Raw genomic sequence first — 18658 nt, forward strand, 5'->3', positions numbered from 1 at the left:
GGGGCCTCCCTCACTTCAAACAGCCCACCCCCAAGACCCACTTTTTGTCCCTTCCCAGGCTCATCAGCAGCTGTTGAGGCCGGGGGTGGACACCAGAGCACTTCAGGGGACAGACATGTACCCTTACCAGACCCATCCCCAGCTCCATTTAGAAATAAAGTTCTGTCTTACAGCCAGCTGTGCTGTTTTCCGTTCAGGGCTGGTCCCCAATCCCTGGCCAGATAAAAATTATTTCTTGTACCTAATTTATGAGCTCCTGCAGCAGCAACGTGTTGCATGATGAGTACCACAGAGCGTGCTTGCATTTAGTTCTCAAAAACATTTTGTTGTCAAGAATAGACGTACATGATTGAGTCCACTGGGTGCTGTCCGGAGGGACCCCCTCCCTGAGGCTCCAGCCCCAAGCTCCCATTTCAATATTGCCCAAAGTGGCAGTCACATTGGACAGTTTAAAAAACACCAGAGTCCTATTTCATAAAGTTGAAATTGAAGATAACACACACAGAGAAGGGTCAGTGAAAAGAAATGAGTCATTCCTAGTGGGGAACTCCTACTTCTGTTCAGAGGTGAAGAAGCACTATTTGTTGATTTAAGTTTCGAGTTTAAATTTTTTTATAATGTCTATTCATTTTTGAGAGGCAGAGATGAAGTGCAAGCAGGGGAGGGGCAGAGAGAGAGAGAGAGAGAGAGAGAGAGAGAGAGAGGCAGAATCTGAAGCAGGCTCCAGGCTCTGGGCGGCCAGCACAGAGCCCGATGTGGGGCTTGAACCCACGAACCATGAGATCATGACATGAGCTGAAGTCAGATGATTAACTGAGTGGGCCACCCAGGTGCCCCTAAGTTTTGAGTTTAAAGTGATGACACTTTCCTCTTTGGTTCTGTGTTATGGTGCCCGTGGGTGTGTCTGGGCCCTATGGCAGCATGAGCATGGCCAGCTATGCTTCAGCCTATGGAGAGTCCCAGCCATTGTCTGGATAGGTCCTTGCTTGATCCAAGCCAGAGGAGCTGGCCCACAATGACATCTGCTTTTAGCATATCACAGAACCAGGTGGATGTGGGGGCATCGAGAAAAGGGGCAGGGGTCTGAGCTGGAGGCCAGAGAGGTCAGGACTGTGCTGACAGAGCAAGCTTGGCATAAGGTTGGATGGGTGGGCCAGGTGGTAATTATAAACTGGGCTCTCAAGCAGTGCTGGGGTCCTGCTGGTAGAGGAGCAACAGCACCAGGCATCCAAGTGAGCATACCTGATGGAGATACCAGCCAGCAAGAGATGGCACCCTAGTGGTGCAGAGGGAGCCTGCAGGATGGTTACCGTGGCCTTGTTTTCAGGCCACAGCATAACTCAGGTTGCTCTTCAGGCTGTCTCTGGGACCCCAGATGGAACCATCCAATGAAATGGCAGCCGCTTCTGCCCACAAATGCCTATCCAGTATCAGCAGGACCTGGTACTGGGTCCCCATATATCCTTGGGGCACATGCCTCAAATCTCCAAACAGATGGGGGTGGGGGTCCAGCTGCTGATTGAATCGCTGTGCTAGGGTTTTGCTCATGCTGTTCCATTGCCTGGAAGTCCATCTTTGTTCTCCCCACCTCAGCCATTAGGATGGAAAGAGTGAGACATCATTACAGAGCCCATAGATATGAACACTCTGTGCCAGTGAGTTTGAAAATCTGGATAAAATGGACAACTTTTTAGAAAACACAACTTACTGAAACTGACACAAGAAATAGAATCTATGGTTTAAAATCTTCCCATCAAAAAATCTATAGGCTCAGCTCACCTCATTAGCAAATCCTTCTAAACACTTTAGAAAAATATTAATGACAATCTTACATAAACTCCTCCAGAGAATAGAAAATGTGTTAGGAAACCAGAATAGCCTGGTTGCAAAACCTGAAAAGTAAAAAAAAAAAATTTATGTTTATTTGTTTGTGAGAGAGAGAGCATGAGCAGGGGAGGGGCAGAGAGAGAAGGGCACAGAGGATCTGAAACAGGCTCTGTGCAGACAGCAGCAAGCCTGATGCAGGGCTCTAAGTCACCAACCGGGAGATCATGACTTGAGCCAAAGTCAGATGCTTAACCGACTGAGCCACCCAGGTGCTCCTGAAAAGTAAATTTTGAGAAAGGAACAATTTCAGTTCAATATCTCTCAAAAACACAGGTAAAAAGATCCTAAGGTATTAGCAGAATGAATCACCCTCCTAAGACAGAAGTGTGGGAATGGTGACTTAATTAGGTAGAAAAGCTCTGCCATAAGTTGCTGGCCAAGAGTTGTCCGTGTCTGTGTCTGTGTCTGTGTCTGTGCCTGTGTGTGCACACATGTGTTCTCAAGAGAGAGGAGAAGCAGGTTTGGGGTTTGGTCAGAAGTGGAGAAATGGTTTTCTCTGAGGGGAGGAGGTACCCAGGCCCTCCCATGGTATCAGGGTCTCTGGGCTGGCTGCTGCCCATGGCCTGGGTTCATCACTCCTTAGAGTCCTGGGCTCTGAGCACTTCCATTCTGTTTGTTTGTTTGTTTGTTTGTTTAATTTACATCCAAGTTAGCATATAATGCAACAATTATTTCAGGAGTAGATTCCTTAATGCCTCTTACCCGTTTAGCCCATCCCCCCTCTCACCTCTCCAGCAACCCTCTGTTTGTTCTCCTGTTCAAGAGTCCATTATGTTTTCTCTCTCTCCCTGTTTTCATGTTATTTTTGCCTCCCTTCCCTATGTTCATCTGTTTGTATGTTAAAGTCCTCCTATGAGTGAAGTCATATGATGTCTTTCTCTGACTAATTTCACTTAAAATAATACCCTCTAGTTCCATCCACGTAGTTGCAGATGGCAAAATTTCATTCTTTTTGGAGTAATACTCCATTGTGTGTGTGTGTGTGTGTGTGTGTGTGTGTGTGTGTGTGTATGTATATATGTGTGTGTGTATATATATATATATATATATACCACTTCTTCTTTATCCATTCATCCATCGATGGACATTTAGGCTCTTTCCATGTTTTGGCTATTGTCCATAGTGCTTCTGTAAACATTGGGGTGCATGTACCCCTTCAAAACAGCATACCTGTATCCCTTGGATAAATACCTGGTAGTGTAATTGCTGGGTTGTAGGGTAGTTCTATTTTTAATTTTTTGAGGAACCTCCATACTGTTTTCCAAAGTGGCTGTACCAGTTTGCATTCCCACCAACAGTGCAAAAGAGATCCTCTTTCTCTGCATCCTCACTAACATCTGTTGTTGCCTGAGTTGTTAATGTGAGCCATTCTGACAGGTGTGAGGTGGTACCTCATTGTGGTTTTGATTTGTATTTCCCTGATGATGAATGATGTTGAGCATTTTTTCACGTGTCGGTTGGCCATCTGGATGTCTTCTTTGGAGAAGTGTCTATTCTTGTCTTTTGGCCATTTCTTCACTGGATTGTTTTTTGGGTGTTGAGTTTGATAAGTTCTTTATAGATTTTGGATACTAACCCTTTATCGGATGTGTCGTTTGCAAATATCTTCTCCCATTCCGTCGGTTGCCTTTTAGTTTTGCTGATTGTTTCCTTTGCTGTGCAGAAGCTTTTTATTTTGATGAGGTCCTAATAGTTTATTTTTGCTTTTGTTTCCCTTGCCTCCGGAGACATGTTGAGTAAGAAGTTGCTGTGGCCAAGGTCAAAGAGGTTTTTGCCTGCTTTCTCCTCGAGGATTCTGATGGCTTCCTGTCTTACATTTAGGTCTTTCATCCATTTTGAGTTTATTTTTGTGTCTGCTGTAAGAAAGTGGTCCAGGCTCATTCTTCTGCATGTCGCTGTCCAGTTTTCCCAGGACCACTTGCTGAAGAGACTTTCTTCCATTGGATATTCTTTCCTGCTTTGTCAAAGATTAGTTAGCCATACATTTATGGGTCCATTTCTGGGTTCTCTATTCTGTTCCATTGATCTGAGTGTCTTTTTTGTGTGTGTGCCAGTACCATACTGTCTTAATGGTTACAGCTTTGTAATACAGCTTGAAGTCTGGGATTGTGAGGCCTCCTGTTTTGGTTTTCTTTTTCAAGATTGCTTTGGCTATTCAGGGTCTTTCTGGTTCCATACAAATTTCAGGATTGTTTGTTCTAGCTCTGTGAAGAATGCTGGTGTTATTTTGATAGGTATTGTATTGAATATTTAGATTGCTTTGGGTAGTATTGACATTTTAACGATATTTCTTCTTCATATCCAGGAGCATGGAATATTTTTCCGTTTTTGTGTGTCTTCTTCAATTTCTTTCATTAGCTCTCTATAGTTTTCAGTGTTGAATGCTTCCATTCTGACCTGGGATGGGAGTGGGCTCCGGGCTCAGGTTCCCTGTGACCCAAAGATGGAAGCTTGGGGGCCAGAATGCAGGGGTGCTGGGAACAGCTAGCACATTCCGTGTGGCAGCAGGCTACTTGCTGCAACAACCAGTTCTTCTGTTGGCAACTCCCATTCACATCCAGACCCATGTCTGCAAATTCGATGGGTAGTGAAGGGCGAGGGGTCCCTGAAGCCACACAGGGAGAGCTCTCAAAGGGCTCTTCCTCTTCAGGATCTGCCCCCAGGATCCTTGGGTCTGGGAAAAGCAGGAGCTGAGATGGGAGTCTTGGGGAAAGGAGGGGACCCCCTTCTCACTGACACCATGGGCCAGCCCCAAGACAGAGATGGAGACAGAGTTTCAGACACAGGACTGTCAGGGAGACCCCTGTGATACCCCCAGGTCAGTCTGCCCTGTAGAGAATTTCAGAGCCTCTAGGGGGAATATAGACTGAGCTAGGGACTGAGGGGGAGTGGCTGGTGTCTCCCACTGTACCCAAATAGGGCTCTGGGAAGCATGGGGAGGAATTGGGAGCCCAAGGAGGCCCCTCCAGCTGGAGAATATTCACAGCTCAGGAGTAAAGCAGACTGACCTTGTTCCCCCTCCCCGCCAGAGCATGGAGCTACTCTAGAGACTCAGGGTAAGGTCCAGCGTGGGGGCGGTGTGTGAAATCCCAGAACCAGAGATACCCGACAGGCACAGATACCCAGCTTCCGTCCTCACCCAGGAGAGTCTGCTGAGATGTGACTGTGCCCCCTCAAAATCTGGAGCCCCATTTCCCCAGCTGTAAATGAAAACAGAAGGGGCACCTCCCACGAGAGGGGGTGTTCCCATCCTCTTAGGCTGCCCCTTTTCGTCTGGGGTGTGGAGTTTGGGCCTGTGAAAAAGGAGGGATGGTCTAACCAACTTTTGTCATCGATAGTTTGGCCTCTGTTGATCACAGGACCAAACTACTGGCTTAAGGTGTTTACATCTCGCCTATGGTCTGGCTCTCGAAGGTGCACAAGAATCATGCTGCAGACTCTCTATCCACATGCCCCGACACCTGCATTTCCCTTCTTGCAGTCAGAAAGGTCTCTTGCCATCTCCCCACCACACTGGGAAGGGAGGCTTGGCCCCCGTTCTCGCTCCCTCTCTGCCTGTTCCTGCGCATGTTGAGGCTTTGTATGGCCAGCCCTGCATGGCGCGACGTGCCTCTGTTCTGCCTCTGTTCACCCTCTTCCTCTCAGCAAATGGCCTTCTGCCCTCAGGCAGTGGAGGCTGGTGGCCCCTCTCCAACCTGCTGGGGTCTCTGGCCCAAGAAGTTCCAGCAGAAAAACAGGTTTTTCTGAAATTCCAATTGATAAGGACAAGTACCACGTCTCCCTTCCAGAAAAGCTACACTCCCACCAACTCTGTGTGAGAAAAAGCCTATTTCCTCTCATCTTTGTCAGCCCTGGATTCAGAAACTTTTTGGCCAATATTTTTGCAAAAGCAAAATTCCGCATGTGCATCCCCCCCCCCCCCTTATTACTGAATCAGGAGTAAATCTGAGGAGACGAGCACTTCCATTATGGAAGAATAAGGACATCTGAATATCTTCTGTTCCATCAAAGCATTTACAAAAAAAAAAAAAAAAAATTGTCACAAGAAACTTTCCCAGAACTTTGGAAAGTGACCAAAGGCTTGCAGCAATCTGGGGAGAGTTCCTTCCAGAAAAATGGCTGAATCCTCGAAAACCAACAGCCTCAGAAACACAGCAGTGAGAAACAGCAGCAGCCTAGCTATCAGCCATTGGAGGGACCGAGTGGGCTTGAAGCTCCCCAGAAGCCCCATCCCCAGGGAACTGTCAAAAATCCGCAGATGGCAGCTCCCCAGAAATGCCCCATCTACAGGAACGGTCTTTATTTTTGCTGATTAAGAGCTCACTGTGGGAGTAAAGCCCAATCCCCAGGACATTTGTCAAAAACAGTGGCATTTCAATCACATCATAGCTGTCTGGGGAGATGATATCAGCTGAGGCAAACAAGAGGCTGGTCGAGAACTTAAAAGGAACATTTTGAGAATGAGAAGCTGTGACTCACTGCCCCTTAACGAGGAGGCTGTGCACACGCCCAGGAAATACCATGGACAGCGTTTCTCTCTCCCATGTGCTTGGTCTGGAGACTGAGCAAACAGGAAGTAAGGGCTAGGGCAGAGTTCTTGATTGCCAGGGCAGTGAGGGGGCCCCAACACATGAGGGGCCACTTGGCAAAGGCTTACTGTTTTAAGGGACTGCCCAGCCATTAGCAGAAAACTGGGATAACTGAGCAGAGGCTTCTCACAACAAAGAATACAGACTTAACAGAATTAGGAAAAGAAAATCACCAAATAAACAGAACAACTGAGCTAAACCTTCTGAGGAGGGGGAAGGGGATCTTACTGCCACATTATGTTATTTAAAATATCCAGTTTTAGGGGCGCCTGTGTGGCTCAGGCAGTTAAGTGTCTGTCTTCGGCTCCCATCATGATTTCACAGTTTGTGGGTTCGAGCCCTGTGTTGGGCTCTGTGCTGACAGCTCAGAGCCTGAAGCCTGTTTTGGATTCTGTGTCTTTCTCTCTCTGCACCACCATCTCAAAAATAAATAAACATTTAAAAAATTAAAAAATATTTCCAGTTTTACATAAAAAGAGAGAGAGATGCAAAGAAACAGAAAAGTGTGGCCTATCCATCCCACACTGACACCGCAGAGCCCGACGTGGGGCTCAGTCCCCACAAGCCGTGAGATCATGATCTGAGTTGAAATCAAGAGTTGGACACTTAACTGACTCAGCCACCCAGTGTCCCTGAGGTTTATCAATCTTAACTGCTCTTAGCAAAAAATAAAATCTTGGTTTTATTCATTTTCTCTATTGTTTTAGTTTTCCCATTTTGGTGACTTCTGCTCTGATCTTTATTTTTTCCTTTCTTGTGCTTACTTTATTTTTAACCTATCATTCCTTTTCTAATTTCTTAAGGTGGAAGCTGAGTGTGATTTGGGGTCTTTTTCTAATGAAGAACTTAGTACTCTAATGTTCTGTTTAAACCGACAGTTGGCAAACTTCGGCCCACTTGACAAATCCAGCCCACCACACGGTTTTTACCGCCCCGACATAAGAATGGCTTTACGTTTTTAAATGGTTGAGAAAAACCAAAAGAAAAATATTTTGTGGCACGTGAAAATTATGCCAAGTTCAAATTTCAGCGTCCATAAATCGTTACTGGAACGTGACCACGACCACTCACCCCCATGTGGCTGCATTGGCAGAGTCAGGCAGGTTCAACGAAAATCAGCTGCAACAGAAACCATGTACATCCACATATCTATAAAAGAAGAAAAGTGAACTTCAAATACTGTACTTTTAAGATCCAGTGGAGTAAAGACTGTTTTGTTACTGATTTAGATGGCCAAGCATTGTGTTTGCCACAGCAAACCATAGCTCTGCTAGAGAGTACAATAAACATTGACTTCACCAGGCTAGACACAGTTCATAGAAGGGCAACAGCCAGAAACATGAGAAAGCTTAAAAGAGATGATCTCATTGCATCAGAATGTCTTCACAAAAATAAAAACAAAAATGAGGCTGCAACTAAACTAAGTTTCTAGTCAAGCAAGGAGAGCCACCCACCTAATGGCAGGTTGATTAAATCATGATGGAGACAGCTGGAAAAAAAAGTGTACAGAGAAGACAAACATAGTCTGAGACGTTTAGCCTTTTGGTGAGAAGAAGGGTCAAGGACATGGAGAGCAACATCAACAGTCAATTTCAAAACAAGGCAAGTGACTTTGAGTGGTTTTCCTCATCTCTCAGAGAGTTGACAGCTCTTACGAATACCGTTCAGGTTGTGCATTCATTTGAGAAGCCAATGCCAAGTTTGAAGTGATTGAAGAATTAGCCCCCATGGATATGAAGGAACAACTACGGGTGAGAATATTTTCAAAGTCCAAGTTCAGGAGAACAAATGAAGCTCACAGTTGATACTCCTGATTCATAACACATGATAGCTTGAAATGGCTTTCAAAAAGCACCGGCTGGTAAATAAGGCAGTTAATAACCGTAGACTCTACCGTAGATTTTCAAAAGCTTTGTACACTTGTCAAACGAAGTCTGTTTCTGCTCTACAGATATTTTTGCCAATGTCGATAGCCATGCATTGTAGAAGATTCACTGCTTGATGAATTCTTTCAGTTTTTGTACAGCCAGAAATTTTTACGAGCCTACTTTCTTGAAAGATATTTTCACTGGGTACAGACTTTTTTTCTTTTTTTCCTTTTAGTCCTTTAAAGATGGGGACTTCAGGCTTGCTGATAAGTCAGTGATCACTCCTACATTTATTCTTCTGTAGAGAATGTATTTGTTTAATTTATACTTTTCTATATTTTCTGTCACCGATTTTAAGCTCTCTCATTGTTTGCCTCATGTTCCTCGGGCTCAGAATATGTGGAGATTCTTGGATGTGTGGATTTGGTTTTCATTAAATTTGGGAGTTTCCTTAAATATTTTTCTTCCCCCTCCTCTCCTTCAGATTCCAAGTACACGCTTGTTACGTGGCTTCACTCTGTCCCACATCTTGCTGATTCATTTCTATTTAGTCGTTCCCTCCCACCTCCTCTCTGTATTTAACTTTGGACAGTTTCCACTGCAGTGTCTTCAAGTTCACTGATCTCTCCTGCGTTGTCTCACACTGTTAACCCCACCCAGTACAGTTTTCATTTGGACATGCCTGTTTTCTCCTTCAGAAGTTTGGCTGTTGCCCTTTTTTATATACTCTGTGTCTCTCCATGGCATGACTGATCTTTCTTCTAGCTTCTGGAACATACGGAATACAGTTGTAATAACCCTCCCAGTGTCCTTGTCTGCTAAATCTGTCATCTGTATCAGTCATTGCGGGTCCTGTTTTCCTGCTTCTGTGTATTCCAGGTTGGTGTTTTTTTTTAAATCACAGATCAGACGTTACAGAAAGATAGTTTGTCACTTATTCTCCATAGCTAATCTCAGGGTTTCCTGGTGAATCTTTGAACAACTGAAATCGTTTTTCCCAATACCACTCATCAGTCTGTGTAAGGACAGATTGTTCTGACCTCCTTGCTAGTTCATAGCTAATCAGTGTGCCCCCCGAAAATGTTCAAATAAGGTTCACTGTTCCCAGACTCTCTGCAGTGTTCGCTTTTTCCTTTTCCTCTTTTTAAAATTAAATCCTCATTCTTCCCCCTCCTTTTTTTTTTTTTTTTTTTACTTGTTTAGGACTCAGTGCATGGTTTGATCTTCACTGTATACAAGTAACAGCACGCTGATGGTTAATTCTATGTCTGCACGTTTTTCTTTGACACCAGACACAAAAGAATATGTGCTTTCGGGTTGAAAAAGAAGCAAAACTAATATAAGGTGCTAAAAAATATATTATTTTCCCTTAGGGAAGAAAGAGGACAGCAGTGGGGTAGGGGTAGGGAGGATTTCTGGAATTCTGGCAATATTCTTTCACTCTGTGAAAATTCAATTGTACCATTATTCTGTGTGGTTTTCTGTAAGTCTATCATATGTCTATTATAATGCTTGTTTTTTAAGTTTACTCACTTATTTTGAGAGAGGGAGAGCGTGAGCAGGGGAGAGGCAGAGACAGAGAGAGAGAGAGAGAGAATTGCAAGCAGGCTCCAGACTGGCATCAGGGAGCCCAACGCATGGCTTGATCCCACGAATCGAGAGACCATTACCTGAGCCAACCAAGAGTCAGATGCTGAACCGACTGAGCCCCCCAGGTGCCCCATATAATGTTTTTTTTTTTTTTTTTAATGATGACTAACATCTGGTAAAAATAACATTGGATTCCTACCCGACATCTTACAGGGTAAATTGTGTATCGATTAAGCGCTTAATTGTTAAAAAAAAAAAAAGAAACCACCAATATTTGAGAAATAATTTCTCTTCTAAGTGTTTCAAGCATGATGTGCCACCTAGAAGCTAAAAAAGAAAATATTGATAAATCTGACTACACTGAAATAAAACAATTCTCTACGGCAGAACCCATCACAAACAATATCAGAAGACACAGCAAACCAGGAAAACGATTTACATTTCCTCCTACAGTCAAAGTTGATTTCTTATTGACTGTAAGCCAATAAGAACCTAAGAGCCACGAGCAAATAGGAAAAACATGGGAAATAGGAATATGAGTGCCAAAAATAGTGCAAATAGGAAAAAAATGGGAAAGAATATGAATGAAGAGTGCCAACAATTCAAACGTCATTTACAAATGGGAAAAGAGGGTCAGCTTCACTCATGGAGAACAAATTAAAATGATAGGGAGACCACGCATTTCTGCATGATCAGTGACGAACGATCTGACAGCAGCATGTCGTGCAGATGTGGAGGGGCGGGTGCTTGTGCGTATTCCAGGCGGAGGCGCTCAGCGCCGTCCTAACGATGGAGAGACCGTGTCAGTAACCAGCGCGACAGCCGAGACGGTTTAAGATGCGCAAACCCACCCATCTAATTACTTGCACACAAGCCACATACCACGTGGACCAGGATATGTATCTCAGTTTTGGTTGTACCGGCCAACAACGAGCAACCGCCCGAGTACCCGTCAGCAGGGTCTTGTTAAACCAATGACGGCATCTACGCAGTGGCGCGGTGGGGAGCGAGGGCGCTGTTCATCGTTCGGAAGTGGCCAGGATGGTCGGAGATCGCAGAGCAGAGTAGCCGGAAACGCTACCCACGTCCGCGTGCTGCCTCCCCGCCCCGGAGATGTGGCCGCGGGCACGTCCCTCCACCTCTCTAGGCCTTAGTGGGTGACGGTGGCACCCGCACTGTAGGGTTTTGTGAGGACTGAACAGATCAGTATTTCTGTGTCACCGTAGAACAGTGTCTGGTAGACAGTAAGCACGACATAAGTGTTTGTTAAACACACTAAAAATACACTGCTAGAGGCGGGCTCAGTTGGTTCAGTGTCCAACTCTTGACTTCGACTCAGGTCATCATCTTACAGTTTGTGACATCAAGCCCCCCATTGGGCTCTACAGCACAGAGCCTGCTTGGGATTCTCTCTCTCGCCCTCTCTCTCTGCCCCTACCCTGCTCTCTCTCTCTTTCTCTCAAAAAATATATACATTTAAAAAATGAATAAAAAATAAAATTAGTGCTTAAAATAGTTAAGAAGACTATGTAGTAAATGGAAAACGTGTGTAAGTCAATGTTAAATGGGAATTGTGGGATACGAAACCGTACGTTTTGCAATGCTGTAAGTTTCCCTGTAAACGGACAACGAGAACAGAAGACGTCTGTGTCGTTGGCTTTTGTTGCTCAGCACCTTGGGGTACTTTCTGGTGGTGGTGGTGGTGGTGAAGATGCCCACCCGCATCCACACCAGTCACCCCATTCCAAGATCTCCAGCCCGTTGGCCCCCTCTTATTGCAAACTTTGGGGAAATGCGGAGAGAGCTGGCTCTCTCCTCCCCTCTCTCCAATGAGCTGTCCACTATGCTACTTTGGGCTACTCCCTCCCTCCCCCGTCCCGGTTTACCTCCATCCCTGCAGAGAGGCGGCCTCTGTCCCCTTGGCCCAGAAGTCTCAGACTCTCCCGGGACGCCCCAGGTCAGATTTCCCAAGTCTTCCCCCCACTCCTCCCTCAGCCCCCAGCCTTCTGAGACCACCGTGGTCCTCAGGCGCCACACTGCACGGGGAAGAGCACTAATGAGGCCCCGGGGCTTTGGAGGAAGCCAGACCCCTAAGTGGGCCCTGGGAAACCTATTAAGTAAGTCTTGTCTTTTCTTCCTGAGAGAGTCCCTGGGAACAGAGGTGGAGATCACGGGAGAAGGGGGGGATTGATGTGGTGCAGGAGGTCTGCTCCCCATTCTCCGCAGAATCCTTCCACAGTCCGCCGCTACTTTATAATTTGTATCCACAGAGGAACTGCTATTTGAGCTGGGCTGTGAAGAGCGAGTAGCTTTCCAGGTGGGGAAGGACTTTCTGATACGAAACAGGTGCGCAAGGTCAGGGACAAGTGGGAGACGGCAGCAGGCCGCCGCGAGGCTTGTGGGGAAGGCGTGCGCGGGAGATAGAGGGATGGGGGCGCCCATAAGGCTTGCGGGCTCTATGTCGTGATGGTCAGAACTGGCACTTCTCCCACCCGGGACGCTGGTCGCCTGCTCAGCCCAAACTCCGGCGTCACCGCTGGGAACCACGTCTGCCAGGTTAGCGGGGGGAGCAAGGCGCCTGGCCAGCCGAGCTAAGGATTTAATTCAGGCTGCGATTCGGGGTTGGGGGGCCCCAAGTCTGGCTGTCTCCTTTAAAGGAATTTTCTAACTCTCCAGCGATGCTGTGGGAGGTGGGGTGTGGGTGCCAGGGACTGAGGGCAAAGCCCCAGGTGAAGCCCATGTTTGCGGGAGAGAGGAAACCCTTCAAGGAGGGGGTCTCGGGTCCAGAAGGCCCGGGGGGGACACAGGAGATTTTTCTCCTCTCTCTGCCTGTCTCTCTCTCCATCTCTGTTTTTCTGTCTCTCTTTGTCTCTCCCACCTCTTCCTCTGTTTCTCTTCTCTCTCTCCCTTTCTCTTTATCTCTCTCCCCCCCATCCGTCTCTCTCTCTGTTTCTTTCTCTTTCCTCTCCTTTCATCTTTCCCTTTCTGTCTCTCCCCCTCTCCCTCTCCATTTCTGTCTCTGTCTCTGTCAGCCCAGAGTCTGGCGAACCACTTGGAGTGGAGGCGACCTCCCTGCCGCTGCCCTCAGCAGGCTTGCCTCTGCCTGTCCCTGGTCGCAGGCCTCATTCTGTTTCTGCACCTCTGCATCTGCTTCCTTCTCTCTCCTCCGGTCCCCTTTCCATTTTCCCCTTGTCTGGGTGGGGAAGGACCGACAGACAGGGCAGACACAGGGAAGAGCGGGCTCTCCCCCTACTTAAGGGCGGAGACTGTGAAATCAGACAGACCTGGGGGCCTCTGACTAAGGGAGATGCTGTGGGACTCCCCCAGATCTCAGCCTCCCCATCTGTAAATCAATTGTAATGGTGGCGTGACTCCTCACAGCGGTCTCGAGAATGTTCAGGAATACTGTGGACGCAGGGCGTTTACGGCTCGCCTGCACACCGTGAGGGCTGGACACATGGCAGCAATTGTGATCCCGCTCCCTCCCTCCCGTCGGCATTTGGAGGGAATATGGGGGCGTTGCCAACGAAGGGTCATTGGAGGTGATGTCAGTGTCCCTGGACGACTTTCCGGGAGGCTTCGGAGGCTTCTTCGGGGGAAGAGCTGCGGGGCATGGGCAGGAGGAACCCTTGGGGAAGAGAAACAGAGGGGCGGGACACCTGAAGGCTCCGGGGTCTCGGAATCTGGGCAGATAGGCCAGGTGACGCCGGTCTGCTGCCTTGGTCCCCACACCTCCCTCTCTGCTCTCTGCAGACAACGCTTCCCTCCAGAGATCTTCAGCCGGGGCAGGGCGTGCCCGGCACACAGGCAGCAGGAAGCACACGACAGGATAGGGTGGCGATTCCTTCCATAACATCTCCCGCACGCCGGGCCTGCTGTGCTGGGCGCTTTGTGCTGGGCGTGATGTCACTTAGTCGTCACGACAGTTCTGTGGGGCTGAGGAGGCTGCTGGGGCTCCACAGGGTAAAGACTCCAAGCCGTCTCAGCTGGTCAGTGAAACAGCGGAGACGGAGCAGGTGCACGTCAGCCCAGAGGCCCCGCTTGTGCCGCTGAGCCATCCGGGCTCCGGGATGGGCTCGTGCCCGGGGGAGGCGGGGGGGGGGGGAGGATTGCAGAATGACATCCTGGGGCATCAGGGCCTGTGTCGCATCAAGGGCGACAGACGAGGAATCTGAGCCCCATGGAGAAGGTGGGGCTTGGGCAGCATCACAGACGGGACCGGAAAGCAAAGCTCCTTACTCAGCCCCAGGCGTCCCTGTGATCTGAGGCCACCCCAGGGCTGGGTGATGAGGCAGAAGGCACCCACTGTGCCCTGCACACGCGTGTGCAAATAGACACACACACACACACACACACACACACACTGGCTTGGCTAGAAAGAGCTGTTTTGAGATGTGCACTGGTGGTCTGAGGCTCTTCAAAGACCCCTAAGTTGATGCCGACAGGCCCGGTGTAATGCTCCCTTACTGACCTAGTATTCTAGATCAACGCGATGCCCCTCCGAATTCTTTCTGGGCTCTTGAAACATCAAGATATCTTTACTGATGGTTTTTGAAGTTTATTTGTTTTGAGAGACAGAGTGAGTGCGGAAGGGACAGAGAGGGAGGGAGAGAGAAGCCCAAGCAGGCTCCGTACCGTCATCGAGGAGCTTGATGCTGGGCCCAAACTCACGAGATCATGTCCTGAGCTGCAACCAAGAGTCGGACGCTCTACCGACTGAGCCGCCCAGGTGCCCCCACATCAAAATATCTTTAGATATTCTGTCACACAGGAGACGGTCAGGGACAGGGCCACGGTTCACAGTGCGGTGGCGGGCGCGGTGCTCCGGAGAAACGCCCTCGATGCGCTAGCAGCGCCCCCACCCCCAGCAGAGGACGCGCTGGTTAAACGGGAAGGGTGGCTCGCGTGCCGGTGGGATGTGCTCGGGAGCGGCCGCATCGGCCTGAGCCGGCGGTTCGACGGGGTTGGCGGACATCCGCCTGCGTGTGTACCCGTGAGGCCTGGAGGCGGTGACTCCCCCAGGCAGCTGAGGCCCCTCCGGGGAGGTCAGCTGGATGGTGGCCTGGGACGGGGGCGTGGGGGGGGGGGGGGGGGGGGGGGGAGAAAGGGACGGGGGGGGGGGGGGGGGGGCCTGGAAGAGCACTGGCCGCGGAAGCCAGAGGGAGAGCGGACGGTGGCTGCGGACACCTGCATTCCTGGAGGACTCGCGGGGGCGGCAGGTGCCGGCTTGGGGAGAACGCCCCGCGTCCCTGGTGGAGGGGGTGTGGGGGCTGAACCCCGGAGACGCGAGGGCCCTGTGTGTTTCTGGGAGGGGTGTGTCACCGCGACCCTCCTCTCTGGCCTGCACCCCTGTCCTCCCTCAGGTTCCGACATGAGCCCCTGGCCTGGGTCAAACTGGACGGCTCCGCGGGAGTTCGTGATCCTGGGTTTCTCCGGGTGGCCCCGGGGGCTGCGGCTGCTGCTCTTTGCCTTCCTGCTGCCACTCTACCTGGCCACGCTGGTGGGAAACCTGCTCATCCTGGGCCTGGCCGTCGGGGACCCCGCCCTGCACACTCCCATGTACTTCTTTCTGGGGGCGCTGTCGGCCGTGGAGGCGGCCTACACGCTGGTGCTGACTCCGCGCACGCTCGCGGGCTTCCTGCTGCCCCCGGGGGGCCAGGCGGTGGCCCGCTCCACCTGTGCTGCCCAGATGGGCCTCTTCGTGGCCCTGGGAGGCTCCGAGTGCCTGCTGCTGGCCGCCATGGCGCTGGACCGCTACCTGGCCATCTGCCGCCCTCTCTGCTACCCCCGGCTCATGACCGCGGGGCGCTGCCGGTGCCTTCTCGCCTCCTGCTGCGCTGGGGGCTCTCTCCTGGCCTTGGGCCTCACCGTGGCCATCTTCCAGCTGCCCTTCTGCCGGGGGGGCCTCGTCAACCACGTCTTCTGTGACCTCCCGGCCGTGTTGGTGCTGGCCTGTGGGGACCGGGACCTGCAGGAGAGGGTCCTGCTGGCCGCCTGCCTGCTGCTGCTGGTGCTGCCTCTGGTCCTGATCCTGCTGTCCTACACCAGGGTGCTGGCGGTCATCCTGGGAGTCGGGGGGGGTGGCAGGCCGCCGCAAGGCCTTCAACACGGTGGCGTCGCATCTCACCGTGGCCGTGCTCCACTACGGCTGTGCCACGGCCATGTACGCCAGACCCCTGAGCAGCCGCTCCCTCGAGGAGGACAAGCTGGTGTCGCTCGTCTACATCAACCTCACGCCGTTGCTCTACCCCGCCATCTACACGCTGCGCAACCGGGACGTGCAGGGTGCCCTGTGGCGGGTGGTCGGCGGCAGGACGTCAGGGAACGTCGTCCGGGCCGAGGTCAGCTAATGCTGCGTGCCAGACGGCGTCTGGCCTGCGATCTCCCCCCGTGAGGGGAACCTCCCCATCCCAGAGCCGTCTGTGGCTCCCCAAGACCTGCTGGAGCCCAGCGTCACAAGGACTCCAAAAGCGGACTTGAGCCGAGTTCTTTGGCTGCTGTGGACATTTCAAGCTGAATGGTTCTCGCTGGTGGCCGTGCACCGGAGAATATTCAGCAGCCACCCCTTGTCTCTACCCAGTAGATGCCACTTGCACACCACCCCCCCCCAGTTGAGATAATAAACAATGTCATTAGACATTATCAAATGTCACCTGGGGGGAGGGCGCAATCAGCCCTGGTTGAGAACAACTGCTCTAAATTCTGACCACACGGTACGTTTTGAAGAGAAACGAGTGCTAAAAGGTACAAGTTTATGGTTCCTTAATTTATAATACACAACTGAAAATAATGCAAATGTTCACGAACATGGAGTAGACGCGAACGACTTGTGGCCGAGTCATGGGATGGGGACGCCTGGGGGGGCTCAGTCGGTCCGACTTTGGCTCAGGTCATGATCTCGAGGTTCGTAGGTTCAAGCCCCACATGGGGCTCTGCCCTGACAGCCCAGAGCCTGGAACCTGCTTTGGATTCTGTGTCTCCCTCACTCTCTGCCCCTCCCCCGCTCATGCTCTGTCTCTCTCAAAAATAAACATTTGGGAAGAAAAAAAAAAAAGCAGCAAGCCACAGAGAGCGCAAACCGAATGCCTCCCTGTACGTAAAAGGCCAATGACAGACGAATCTGTGCTGGTTGATAGAATAGTGGTTCCCTGGGAGAAGGATCTGGGTTGGCACAGGCACAGGGGGATGGTCTGGGCACTGGAGATGTTCTAGATCTCGATCTGCGTGGTAATTACATGGGTAGGTAGGTGTTCAAAACTTCATCAGATCTGTGCACCTCCTTGTATTTAAAATGAGCTACAGCTGTTCCCCTGTTTGCGCAGCGAGCCACGCCTTCAGCGTTGCCTTTGCTCACGCTGCCTTATGCCCCCGGTGCACACCTCCTCTCGTTCCGCATTCCACGTGTGAAAATGCCTCGTGTTGTTCAGTGATCAACCCAAATACTGCTGTAGCGAGAATGTTTTTGTCCTCCCCCTCCCCCTCTAAATTCATCACGTGGAAACCTAATCACCGGGAGCCGAGCTTAGGGGTGGGGCCTCTAGAGGTAATTAGGTGAGGAGGGTGGAGCCCTTGTTAACGGGATTAGTGCCTTTATAAAGGAGGCTCCAGAACGTTCCCTCTCCCCTTCCACCGGGTGAGGCCACGGCGAGGAAGCGGCTGTTTGCAAACAAGAGGTGGGTGCTCAACAGACACGAAATCTGCCGGCACCTCGATCTTGGAGTTCCCGGCCTCCAGTCTGGTGAGCAATGTCCGTTGTTCAGAAGCCCCCTAGTCTGTGTAGCACGCTAAGACAGCCCCCTCTCTGTCCCCCCCCCCTCAATCACAACTGCTGTCACTCTAGGGGCGCCTGGGCAGGTCAGTCAGTTGAGTGTCCAACTCTTGATGGCGCCTCAGGTCGTGATCTCCCGGTTTGTGAGTTCGAGCCCCAAGTCAAGGCTCTTCACGGACAGCAAGGAGCCTGCTCGGGATCTCTCTCTCTGCCTCTCCCTGCTCATACCCTCTCTAATTAAAAAATAATAATAATAATAAACTGGCAGTCTAAAATATAATTTAAACATCTCCTTCACTTACCACTCAATTATACTGTGAGCTCTTTAAAGCCAGGTCTCAGACCCTATGAACTTGGCGGTTCTTAGTAAATACCAGATGGAGGAATAAACCATAGACAAGCTCTGGGCTGCGTGGGCGTCTCGCTTAAGGGCTACAGGCCCAGGGGCATAGCTCCGGAGTCCAAGGGCAGGAAGCGGTAGGACCGCGTCTTCTGGGGTCTGGTCTGGGGTCTGTCAGAGCTGGCTGTAAACCTCAGCTGGCGATTCTTGGGCCCGGTTTACCAACCCAAGTAGCCTCGGGAGCAGCAGGCTTGTAACTGAGCACACTAGCTGCGTCCGGAAAACTCGACCGTCCCGATTGGGCAGGGAAAAGGCCCTGGATCCTCAGAGATGCTTGCAGATGGCTTTTCTTAAGTTTATTTTGATGTAAGTTAATTATTTATTTTGAGAGAAAGAGCGAGAATCCCAAGCTGGTTCCACCCCACCAGCACAGAGCTCGAGGCAGGGCTCCACCCCACGAACCGTGAGGTCATGACCTGAGCTGAAATTAACAGTCGGACGTTTAAGCAACGGAGCCACCCAGGCGCCCCGCAGGTGGGGTCTGCCGACACCCGGTGCTCAGCCACCTGTGGTCCTGTGCCGGGCTGGTTTTGCTCCCGTACCCCTCTGGAGCTGG

At 50.5% G+C, this 18658-nt stretch overlaps 1 protein-coding gene across 1 annotated transcript; it reads left to right on the forward strand.

The window, feature by feature from the left end:
• The first annotated feature begins 15240 nt into the window (after nt 1-15240).
• LOC125928311 (olfactory receptor 10AC1-like) lies at nt 15241-16968 on the forward strand. The gene is given in 2 exon segments (XM_049638966.1): nt 15241-16007; nt 16009-16968. Coding segments are annotated over 2 exon segments (978 nt in total). The 5' UTR covers nt 15241-15305; the 3' UTR covers nt 16285-16968.
• The last annotated feature ends 1690 nt before the right edge of the window (nt 16969-18658 follow it).

This window comes from Panthera uncia, chromosome E3 (genome assembly GCF_023721935.1).
Source record: "Panthera uncia isolate 11264 chromosome E3, Puncia_PCG_1.0, whole genome shotgun sequence".
NCBI classification, from domain to species: domain Eukaryota; kingdom Metazoa; phylum Chordata; class Mammalia; order Carnivora; family Felidae; genus Panthera; species Panthera uncia.